Source organism: Cebus imitator, unplaced genomic scaffold, assembly GCF_001604975.1.
Source record: "Cebus imitator isolate Cc_AM_T3 unplaced genomic scaffold, Cebus_imitator-1.0 Scaffold8, whole genome shotgun sequence".
Taxonomy (NCBI): domain Eukaryota; kingdom Metazoa; phylum Chordata; class Mammalia; order Primates; family Cebidae; genus Cebus; species Cebus imitator.
Window position 1 is genome coordinate 2,086,009 of NW_016107323.1, and position 12,516 is coordinate 2,098,524.

At 41.0% G+C, this 12,516-nt stretch overlaps 1 protein-coding gene across 1 annotated transcript in view; it reads right to left on the bottom strand.

The window, feature by feature from the left end:
* Window positions 1-2,925: 2,925 nt before the first annotated feature.
* The window catches only part of ALDH1L2 (aldehyde dehydrogenase 1 family member L2), a 73,025-nt gene continuing 63,434 nt past the window's right edge, over window positions 2,926-12,516 (bottom strand). The window contains exons 22-23 of the mRNA XM_017540580.2: window positions 9,964-10,163; window positions 2,926-7,605 (exon numbers count right to left, since the gene is read on the bottom strand). Of these exons, the coding sequence (XP_017396069.1) occupies window positions 7,550-7,605; window positions 9,964-10,163 (256 nt within the window). The 3' untranslated portion in view covers window positions 2,926-7,549. The remainder of the gene's footprint in view (window positions 7,606-9,963; window positions 10,164-12,516) is intronic.

The following is a 12,516-nucleotide window of genomic DNA, read 5'->3' on the forward strand; positions in this document are numbered from 1 at the left end:
GCACTCCAGCCTGGTGATAGAGAGAGACTCTGTCTCAAAAAAAAGAAACAAATGTCAGAAAAGAGGTTTTGTATTTCTCTCGCTGCCTAGCATAGTGCCTTTCACTCAGTTAGAATATACAATAAATGTTCATTAAACTAACTATTGTTTCCTTCTCTTTATGTCAACAAAATAATTCAGCTTAAAATAGTTCACAATCCTGGGTCAAAATCTTGAAGCAAAAAGACAGGATATATATGATTTGTAGACTTTTCCCAAAAGTTTTTTTTTATATTATTATTATTTTTTAATTGAGATGGAGTCTCGCTCTGTAGCCCAGGCTGGAGTGCAGTGACGTGATCTCGGCTCACTCCAACGTCTGCCTCCCAGGTCCCAGTTCAAGCAATTCTTCTACCTCAGCCTCCCAAGTAGCTGGGATTATGAACCACCATGCCCTGCTAATTTTTGTAATTTTTAGTAGAGATGGGGTTTCACCATGTTGGCCAGTCTGGTCTTGAACTCCTGACCTTGTGATCCACCTGCCTCAGCCTCCCAAAGTGCTGGGATTACAGGTGAGAGCCACCGTGTCCAGCCTTCCCAAAAGTTTTAATGTTGGAATCTTTGTGTTTGACTCCCCACCATCTGTTCATGGAAAACTCGTGCCAGTTATTGGTTTAGGAATGGGCACATGATATGAACCTAACCAATGAGGCTTGAGGAAAGTCCATAGACTTTTGGAAAGGGAAGTGCAGTCATGTGCTGCATAATGATATTTTGGTCAACAGTGGACCACATATACAGCACTGGTGTCATAAGATTATAATACTGTATTTTTACTGTACCTTTTCTATATATAGATATTTTTAGATATACAAATATTGACTGTTGCGTTACAGTTGCTACAGTATTTACTAGAGTAACATGCTATACAGGTTTATAGCTTGGGAGCAATAGGCTGTATCATACAGCCTAGGCATGTCATAGGCTATACCATCTAGGTTTGTGTAAGTACACTATGATGTTCACATGACAAAATTGCCACAGGATTGCTCAGAAGGAGTCATGTGACACATGGCTATTTCTCATTCCTAGAAAGGAAGCACATGACGAGATGATTATTGTATCAAAGAGCCTAGGTGTGTTGTAGGCTATACCATCTAGGTTTATGTAAGTATACTATGATGTTCAAATGACAAAATCACCTAATGTTGCATTGCTCAGAAGGAATTGTGACACATGACTGTATTTCTCATTCCTAGAAAGGAGGCACATGACAAAATGATTCCTTTTAGAAGAAAGGACGAGATATCTTAGTGAGGCAGGAAATTTTCCCTGACCCCTTCGTGGGTGGGAACTGGAGTGCACAGTGCTAGAACTAGCCAGTGCTTCAGTGCCAGAAGGGGCAGACTCCACTTGCTGGGTCCTGCTGTGTTCCCCTTGTAGGAATGGGAGTGCAGGTTAGTGAGTGCAGGAGCCTGGTGAGTGCTTTAGGGCACTGGCAGGAGCAAAACTCCATGTAGCCTCGTGGCATCACCTAGGGGGCTGCCTACGACCCCTGAAACCCCAGAAAGAGTGTTACAGTCCATGCTCTTTTAACTTTGCTGTCTGTAGATGGCTTAAGTGTTAACAGCTCAGTGGAGGGTCAGTGTGACAGCCTTTTGCACCTACACCTGAATTCTTGTCCAGCATCCAGGAGGAATGAGGTGGCATGAAAATTGGAGAGGATAAATGCAAGGGATTTTATTGCTGATTAAAGTGGCTCTCAGCAGGAAGGGGAGCTGGAAAGGGGTTGGAATGGGAAGATAATCTTCCCCCAGAGTCCAGCCATTCCTGGCCTGGCTGGCCTCCTCTTTGAAGCAACACCATCAAGCTGTCCCTCTGAAGTCAAGCTGCTTCTCTCCAAATCCAACCATAGTCTTTGATGGCCAGCTGCTGCTCCTCTTCTCCTCTATCTATTGGCAGGGGCTGGGGTTTTTATGGGCATAGGATGGGTGTAGGGTGGACCATGGGTGGTTTTGGAAAAGGCAACATTTGAGCAGGAAAACAGGAATGCATGTTCTCATTTTGGGCTGTGGTTCCAGGGTTAAGGGTGGGGCCCTCGTTGTGGACCCATTCTCTTCTGCCCAGAATTTTCCTGTATCTTGTCCCTATCATTATGATAGGATATGATTACTGGAACTTCTTTCTTGTGTCCATGAATGGAGCCAGCTCTTGAGGGTAAAGTGAGCACACCATAGATAGAGAGGAGCAAAGAACATTATTGAGTCACTGCATTAAATAACCTGTATACTGCACTATTGCTGGGCTCTGTTTTTGGTGGCAGAATAAATTTTCTCTTTTTCTTTTTTTAGAAAAAAGGCTGGGCATGGTGGCTCACGCCTGTAATCCCAGCACTTTGGGAAGCTGAGGTGGGCGGGTCACCTGAGGTCAGGAGTTCGAGACCAGCATGGCCAACATAGTGAAACCCCGTCTCTACTAAAAATACAAAAATTATCCGGACACAGTGGCACATGCCCATAATCCCGGCCACTTGGGAGGTTGAGGCACAAGAATCGCTTGAACCCAGAAGATAGAATTTGCAGTGAGCCGAGATTGCGCCACTGCACCCAAGCCTGGGTGACAGAGCGAGACTCCATCTCAAAAAAAAAAAAAAAAAAAAAAAAAGGCTATCACCTTATGAGATATGCTTATATTCCCTTCACAGCTGAGAAAATTGGCATAGAGATACTAAGTGCATAACTTATAATATACAATGGTGGCAAAGATTTGGGGAAATTGTTGGTGGAATTGTTGATTCAGGAATTCCACTTCCAGGTATTTGTCCTAATTACATAAGTATAGCTTTGATCATAAATTTTATATAAGATTTATTGTGACATTTAAAATAGCAAAAAGCAAATCTAAATGTCCAACAATAGAGAACATGTTGAATTAAAGCCATTGAAATATGCAGAATTGTGTTTATTGATTAACATAGATGTGTATGATATATTGTTAATTGAAAAAGCAGGTAACAAAGTAATATACAGTATTATGTTAATTCTGTAAAAAAAGTATAGATATTCATAGAAAAAGTTTGGAACAATCTCAAATATCATCTGTAGGTTATTTCTATTTGGAGATAATCAAATAGATTTTTGGGTTGACTCAACAAATTTTGGTTGAGTCAATCTTTCCTATTTTATAAATTTTTTTACATAATTGGGTATTTAATCATTTTTTAAAATCTCAGGCATTATTTGTATGATAATAATAATAATTTAATCCCCCTTATCTCTCATGTCTCATCTCTTATCCATCATCCCTCATATCCTACTCTCAGCCCAGCTTTATTTTCTTGGAGGGCAGGTATGGGGAACCCAATTTGGTTCCTTACCTCTAGCCAATTCCACAAAAGCTTTTACAGATAATGTCCATTTGCTTTTTTTTTTTTAGTTTAACCAATACTTAATATGTGCCTGCAGCTTACTACCCAGGCCCTGATTTAGGTATTAGGATTAAAAACTATCTCAACTTGATGAAAACCACTCGATTCATTGCTTGAAAACCTGTTCTGCTACTTAATAGCTGTGTGATTTGAGCAGGTTACTTAACCTTTCCATTTGAAAGCAAACATTTATTGAGCTCCTATTACATATTAGGACCGCAGATACAGTTTTAAACAATGCAAGTACCTGTTCATGAAACTTACATTCTAATGGGAAAAGATCATTGATTAATATACAACAGGTAGTGGTAAGTGCTATGAAAATAATGTGGGATAAAAAGAAGAAAGAATGACAGCAGACGGGGTATGAATGTGAGGGCATATGGCTTATTTTAGAAAGCATAGTCAGGGGATGTGTCTCTAATCAGATATTTGAGGAGAGACAGTAGGAAGTGAGCCAGCCCGCCATGATATTGTGTATGGGCAAGAGTTGCAGGAGGCAGTGGTGTGCTGGTGCTGGTTGTATTTGTTCTGATGGCATGCATCTCTTCCCAAACTCTGTGTTTAGTGAAGACAAATTAGTAGCTCAAAAATAGCCTTGATGAGAATATTTACACACAGATACCTGCAAATGCTACAAATAAGGGCTCCCCCCCCCGCTTCTGAGAACTACTTGAATATTTAATAATATTAATATTTTACTTGAATATTAAATAAAATATTCAATACTTAAATATTTTACCAGCACGCCCCTGGGAAGAGGAACATTAAGGACAGAGACCTCGAGGCAGGAGCAGGCTTATTCAGTTGAGGAAGTCAAGGCAGTCAGGATGGTGGAACAGAATGAGAGGGAAATTGACAGCAGATGAGGTCACAGGTAGCCAGGAGCAGGACTGGTAGGCCATGGTAAATCCACTGGACTTTGATCTAAATGAATTGGGGGCCATTGACAGGTTTTAAACAGAGGAGTGACACCATGTGACTTAAGCTTTGAACAGGACTACACAAGAGAGGAATCCAGAAGACCAATTGGGAGACTTGAGCAAAACGGTAGGAAAGAGGTAGCAGGCTGGGTACAGTGGCTCATGCCTGGAATCCCAGCACTTTGGGAGACTGAGGCAGGTGGGTCACTTGAGGTCAGGAGTTTGAGACCAGCCTGGCCAACATGGTGAAACTCTTATCTCTACTTAGCCAGGTGTAGTGGCACATGCCTGTAATCCCAGCTACTTGGAAAGCTAAAGCATGAGAATTGCTTGAACCCAAGAGGTGGAGGTTGCAGTGAGCCAAGACTGCACCACTGCACTGCAGCCTAGGCAACAAGAACAAAACTTGTTGGCTCAAAAAAAAAGAGGTAAGATGGCTTAGGCGGAGAGGTAGTAAGAGAAGCATCTCAACATCTTCATTTTTTCAGACATTGTGAAGATTAAACAGCATTTAAAACATGCTTAGCCTAAGGTCTTGCACATAGGAGGCCCTCAATAAATGGTAGCTGTTGTATTATTGACAGAAGGCCTGTCCTGGAGTGGGGAGTATTGCTCATATCTAGTTAGGAAGGCAAGTAATTTTAGCACCAAGTGATAAGTGCTATGTTTGAGACAAGTGGGAGCGTTGAGAAGAGACACGTAGCCCAGCTAGGGGTAGGATAGGCCAGGAAGGGTGTTACAGCAAAAAGGGGACAGCTTTAGCAAAGGCATGGGGATGGGGAATTAGAAGGAAAGTGGAAATGCTTAAAGTGTCCACACCTCCCAACTCACATGATAATAAGATCACAGCTTCATCCTTTAGCTTAGCAAAATAATCTGTGATCTGAAGCAAGAGTGATGATTTTATTACTCTGTGTGTTAATTAAATCACCCAGCAGGCTGGGGATCGTGATGTTCCAATTCCAGTTCACTTGGTAACTTTATGTATTACACTGAGCCTTTAATTCTGATCAGCCAGATATAAAAATGTAAGCTGGTATGAAATGTTTAGAACTTGCTATGGAGAGAGGAGTTCGTAATCTGGGGCCCCAGCATGGCCTTTGGGAGGTCTGTGAACCCCTTGAAGATATTTGCAGAATTCTGTGTGTGCACATGAATTTGGGGGTCGAAGTGGGACGTAAAGAGTTCATAGCTTTTATCAGATTCCCAAAGAGTTTTGCAGCCCAGAGAATATTTTAAACGCTGCTACTGAGACGAATATTAGAAGGTAAAGTAAAATCAGTCTAGAAGAACAGGCATGTTTTTGTCTGCCACTCCATCTATCATTAAAATAATTTGATTAAATCATATTCTGAATCACATGAAATTAGTTGAAACATTTCACTTCAAAGTGATTGCTTATAAAACGGCTTTTGTCACTTTTATTTAAATATGAACTGTCATCTTGGGCCCTGTGAATATTCATTCCAACTTAGAATTTCCGCTGTGCCAAACTCTGGGATGGTAAATGATCTATAGTATAATAAAAAGTGCTGCCAGGCCAAATTCGCTCTATTTATCGTGCTGGAATCAAACCTGCTCTTCTTCCCTTTGAAAATGTTCTCTGCCTCTGATTTTGCGTTTATTTTTTATTGATTCTCTACAATCCCCTCATGTTATACTGCCGAGTCTCCAAAATGACAAATATTCCCTAAGGGCATCTTCAAACCCAAAGAAAAAGGAATGTTGACTAAAATTTTATTTTTAAAGGAGGATGGATAGAGTGTCATTGTTCTGGCTATCTTCTGGAAACTCCTGTGATTCAGAAATTTGCCTTCTTCTGGTCACACATAGATGGTGAAAATGTACTCACCTGACTACTTCTGTCTCCCAAGGGGAAATGGGCTATTAATAGTTTCCATTTCAACGCTATGATCCAAGTGCCCTGTTAAGTTCATTATGTATATTCTCACTGAATCCTTGCAACACCTGCTGAGATAGAGATTTGATTCTCATTTTATACTCAACCTAGGCGCTGAGATACTAGATTACTATCTTGCCCAAGATCACATAGCCAATAAGCAGCAGAACCAGTAGGTGGAAAAATGGAAAGTAAGATGTCCCATGAAGGATGAGCAAGCTGCCCAAAGAAAAGCACCCCTTTTCCTTGTGCCATTGCCATTTTTCATTACGTGGCATTTTTCAGTGCTGCCATATCAGGCCATGCGTCGGAACAATGGATGAGAAAAGTAGTCTAGGAATTGATGATTGAAGAGGATTGGGGGAAATGAATTCATCTAGTTAATTAAATTATCTCAGTATCTTTTAAAAATAATGACAGAGGAAAACAGAGTTAAATTTGAGTACTTACCATGAGCAAAGCGTTAATGTGAGATGCTTTACTTACATTATTGCAAGAATTCTCCTATTAAGGGTCCTGAGGAAGGCGTTAGTATCCCTGTTTTACACATAGGGAAGCAGAGGCTCAGAGGAGTTGCAAGTTTCCCAGAATCACAGAGATACTAAGATGGTATGGGATGAACCAGGATCAGCCTTCAAAGCCTATTTACTTTCTACTATATCATACATAAAATTCACTTCAAAAGCTATTTACTAAAATTTAAACTATTTGGGGGCCAACCATCATGTCGTTAAATTCTGTATACTCCTCAGGACAGAACGACCTAGGAGGTGCTCAAAACATGTTGATCACCCATCACAGTGGGTTAAAAAATAGAACATCAAAGGCACAAAGATGTATCTTTTTCCAAATACTAAAAAAGAACTACCTTCACATTCCTTCCAGGTTATACTGTTCCTTAGAAGCAGACTTATAGAAAACCTGTTTAATAACTCCCCTATGTATGGTTCAGAGGTTAAAAACCTGTACATATTATACCAAGTTTCCAATAAATGCACCTTGTGTATTATAACTGCATGGTACTGACATTCAAGATGTAAACCATGAATAGGTTTGTCTAGGTAGGGGAAAAGCAGCTTGGTATTTTAGAAATATGTATGGTATACAAGATAATCAAAACCCAAATGCAAATCACTGGAAGGTGTATTAGAAAATATTCAGGCACATGTGTAAATACTTTAACATGGCCTCACCCTCTTCATGGTCCAAGTATGTATTTTTTAATTGTGGCTGACACCTTCTGCTTCAGCATACCCAGGCTTCTTAAGTGTGTCCAGAGTTGAAAAGGTCTGTCAAGGATTTCCTGATGACGGTGTTGCTTTAATATTCCAGCGTCACCGTCTTGGTTTTGAGATATTCATTTAGAGCTTCCTCACCTAGGGAAGAGAAAAGCAGTTGATGGACCACGTTCAAAGGCAGACGTGATGTCTTCAGACCTTCAGACATAGGTGTACGTAGGCGTATAGATCACTAAGCAAATGAAATGTGGCCTACGCCAGTGCTGCTCACAATTTAAAGTTCATACTAACCATCTGAAGACTGTGTTAAGCTGCAGATCCTGATCTGATTAAGTTTGGTGTGGGCCCAGAAGTTATGTGTTTCTCACTGTCCCTGATGATGCTGATGCTAGTGGTCCATGGACCACTCTTGGAATAATAACAGCCCAGACCAGCTACCAGGTCTTCTAAGGGGTAGAGAGTGTTGGTTGATCAGCTGCAAACCAAAACCCCTCTCTTTTATTTCCTTACTTGATGACAGATTCTGCCTTTTTCTCCATTTAAGCTAAACAGAATTAACCAGAATACTGTCTTCTAGATTATATTAATTAAAGCAGAACTGAGCACAGAAAAGTTTGACATCACGTGGTTCAATCTTATTTTAAAGATAAGGAAAATTCAGTTTATGTTGTTTGTTGGAAACACAGGGGAACCTGTCTAGGCAAAAAATAAATAGGCCTGCCTTTCTTTGAGTATTTCTATTTTAAGCCAGTACAGTCATCAATCTCTACAGCAGTTAAAGGGCAGTGGGTACCATGGAGGAACTAGTGAGTGTGTGATTCTGGAAGCTGAGCTAAAACAAGGGCTGTCAACTTTGTCCCCACATTAGAATCACTCAGGGAGCTTTTAAGACTTCTGACCCCAGGTCACACCCTAGGCCAATTAGGTCAGTGTCTCTGTAGTTTTTGAAGCTCCCAGGTGGTTTGAATCCACGTGCAGCTAAAGTTGACAACCACTGAGCTAAGGGGTTTTAAAATTGGGGGAGGAAGCCGGGCGCGGTGGCTCACGCCTGTAATCCTAGCACTTTGGGAGGCCAAGGTGGGCAGATCACCTCAGGTTGGCAGTTAGAGACCAGCCTGACCAATGTGGAGAAACCCCGTCTCTACTAAAAATACAAAAATTTAGCCAGGCATGGTGGCGCATGCCTGTAATCCTAGCTACTCAAGAGGCTGAGTCAGGAGATCACTTGAACCTGGGAGGTGGAGGTTGCTGTGAGCCTAGATCGCGCCATTGCACTCCAACCCGGGCAACAAAAGCAAAACTCTGTCCCAAAAAAAAGGCAATTGGGGGATGAAAAAAAAAAATTAGGAAAACTGGTATTTTATGGTAAAACAGAACTAAAACTGGTCGAATACTCTCTTAAAAGGTGAAACAGGGATGCCTCACTTTCTAATAATAAGTTCCCTAAGAAAGTCTACCACTGTGATTTGGATTCAGGCATAAAAACCAGATTAAAGACATGGAAAAGGGGGTGGAAAAAAGCCCTTACCTTCACCTAGTGGAATTTAAAATGAGAACTACTTTTACTGCTGCAAATACATTGCCAAAGTCATTAGGAAAGAAAAAATGTAAAAAGAAAAAAAAAAATACTCCAAATGAACTAAACTTATATTTGCAGACTGTAATTTCCGTAAATCACAAACATTTCAGTTTTTGAAACAATATGCCAGACTGAGGGGAATAAGAGATGCGCTCCTCAGCCAGGCTGCTTGGCTTTGAATTCTCTCTGCTAGTGCCTGCCTGGCTCTGTGACTTGAGGCAACTCACCCAGCCTCTCTGAGCCCCATTTTCCTGTTCTGTACAATAAGATAATAATAGTACCTATCCCTCTGAGCTCATGTGAGAATTGCTTTTGCTTATACAGGTTAAGTAGAATGGGGCCTGACATGTGTTTAGCATGGAAAGTAAGCTATTGCTTGAAAGGTGTTAGTGTCACTGCTCGTGGTGAATTACATTTTGGGCCTTTTACAAACTCTAAGCCTTACTGCTCAGACTCCCACAAAACCCTGCCAATTGCAGGGTTTTTTCAGTGTTGACTCTGAAAGCCTGCCAAGGAGCTCCAAGACAGGATTTATTCTTGGAACCTGCTGGTTATTACTCTCCACCCTTTTTCCTCTCTTGGTTCCATTTGGTCTCGTGAAAGCTGACCCAAGTTCATGCCGGATGTCAGATTAAACACCGAACATATTTCAGCTAAAGTATATTTTTGCAATTTCTTTTTCCTTTCAAACATGAATCTTTTGAAAAGAAAACTTCCCACACAATTTGTATTCTTGTCTGTATGTATGGCATGTTCAATGGAAATGTTTAATATTTTTAAAAACCAGTGCTCTTGTAAACCTAGATCCGATTGCTGTATAGGAAATACCCCTCAAAACCATATACAAGGCATGAAACAGAGCACATTTTTTCTGTGATGTAACAAAGGGAATGTGAAGTAGAAAAGTAGAGACATACCTAAGTCTTTTCCAAAGCCAGATTGTTTAACTCCGCCAAATGGGGCCGCCACATCTGTCTTGTTGTATGTGTTAATAAAAACAGTTCCTGCTTCTAGTTTTTCACTCACATACATAGCTTTGTTTATGTCTCTTGTAAAAACCCCTGAGGCCAAACCATACTCTGTATTATTTGCTCGCTGCAACACTCCATCGATGTCCCTATGTTTTTAGGAAGACATAAAACTTAATTAAATGTAAAGCAAAAGACTCATTTTATATTCTGAAAATTTTCCCATCTATGCTAGAAAGAGGAAAACATTACTGCCATCTGCTTAAATTTATTTTTATTTTTGTTTTTGTTTTTAGAGAGCAGACATTGCTTTGTCACCTAGGCTGCAGTGCAGTGGCACAATCATAGCTCAGTGCAGCCTCCATCTCCTGGGGCTCCAGTGATCCTCCCACCTCAGCCTCCCGGGTAGCAGGGACTACAGGGATGTGCCACCATGCCCAGCTACTTTAAAAAATATATATTTCTAGAGACAGGGTCTCCCTGTGTTGCCCAGGCTGATCTCAAACTCCTGGCCTCAAGCTATCCCCCAGCCATGGCCTTGCCAAGTGTTGGGATTACAGGCATGAGCCACTGCACCCAGCCTGATTAAACTGTTTTTTTAAGACAAGCAGCGTGATTGTGATTATACTGATTAAATTTTTATAAATGAAAAATTTCAGGCTTACACTAAAAGACAGTCCCAAAGAAATATTACAAGTCTAGTATCACATTTTTCATATATGTCATCCAACACTTTTAAAAATCCAACCCAAAGTCATATTCAGTATTCTTCAGTGGTTCTCATTCATGATCTCCCTACTTCCTCCCCTCTCCCATGGGCCCCACTACATGGAGCTTTAGAGTGTCCTCCCTGTTTCCTTCCATCTCTTCAGATTTTGCACTCAAGGTTCAAGCCTCCTTCAGTGCCTGAAGCCGTTTCAGATCCCACCAGGGTCACTGTCGAGGTGGCAGAGTAGGGTAGTTCTATGAGAGGGCTCTGCAGCCAGACTGCCTGCTGACCTTGGGTAAATGACTGCATCTCCCCATGCCCTCATGTATTATTGTGAAAAATGGAAGTAATAATAAAAGGACCTGTCTAGTTGTCATGAGGATGAAATGAACAAATCATGCCTAGAACACAATAAATATTCAATAAAAGCCAGCTACCATCAGGTAGCACATATTTTTCTAAGTAGAACCAACTATATAGTGCCGGCTTAACTCCTCCTCTATGTAATGGTTTGCCCTCCATAAATTAGAAGATGGAAGCTCCCCAAGGGCAGGGATAACGTCTCATGTATCTCTTTATACTATAGTGTTGAATCATCAAATGAGAGTGAATCGGACGACATGTGCTTATTCCGTAAAATAGGTCCCGTGATTTCCCTGCTTTTGACTTAGTTTGTATACACATCCAAGTAGGTGAAGACAGGAACCTGCTCTTTTCTCAGTTCTAATGTGCCTGTCATAGTTTATGTCACCTTCTTCTAGTGTGATCCTAATGCTTAAAAACGCACACATTTTCTACAATATGGCCAGCAAATACAAGCCAGGTTTTTGTTTTGTTTTGCTTTGTTTTTTGAGATGGAGTCTCACTCTGTCACCCAGGCTGGAGTGCAGTGGCATGATTTCGGCTTACTGCAACCTTCGCCTTCCAGGTTCAAGCAATTCTCCTGCCTCAGTCTCTCAAGTAGCTGGGATTACAGGCACGTGCCGCCACACCCAGCTAATTTTTGTGTTTTTAGTACAGACGGGGTTTCACTATGTTGGCCAGGCTGGTCTTGAACTCCTGACCTCAAGTGATCCACCCACCTTGGCCTCCCAAAGTTCTCGGATTACAGGCGTGAGTTACTGCGCCTGGCCAAGCCAGGTATTTCATCTGGTGCTCCAGCAAAGACACAGAATCTGTTCCAAAACTGGAGGAAAAATTCGGGCTGAATTTATTGAGAGACAGCACAGGTTTCAATGTCGTGCCTTATGAAGGGATTTTCAAAGGCATCTTGACTATCCACAATTTTAACTGCACAAGAAATTTTTCTTGCACAAGAAATCTGGAACCTAACCTGGAGTGAACTTGGACTCTACTAAAATTCTAACACTTCTTGATGCATTGCACATGGTAGGGACCCAAATATTTATAGAATGGACTAGAGGGAGAAAGATGGTTTTACGCCATTTCTTGAGGACTATCGAGAAACAGCACAGCTCCATTGCACGTTGTTTACATCTACAGGAATGACAAGCATATATTGATGGCAGCAGCAAAAGGAAATACTTGGCTTTTTAATACTCACAATGACCTAAGGAGGTAGCCATTGTTACCAAACCATACTCTGTATTATTTGCTCACTGCAACACTCTAACGATATCCTTATGTTTATAGGAAGACACAAAACTTCATTACATGTAAAGCAAAAGACTCATTTTATGTTCTGAAAATTTTCCATCTATGCTAAAAACAGGACAACATTACTGCCATCTGCTTAATTTTTTCTTTCTTTCCTTCTTTTTTTTTTTTTTTTT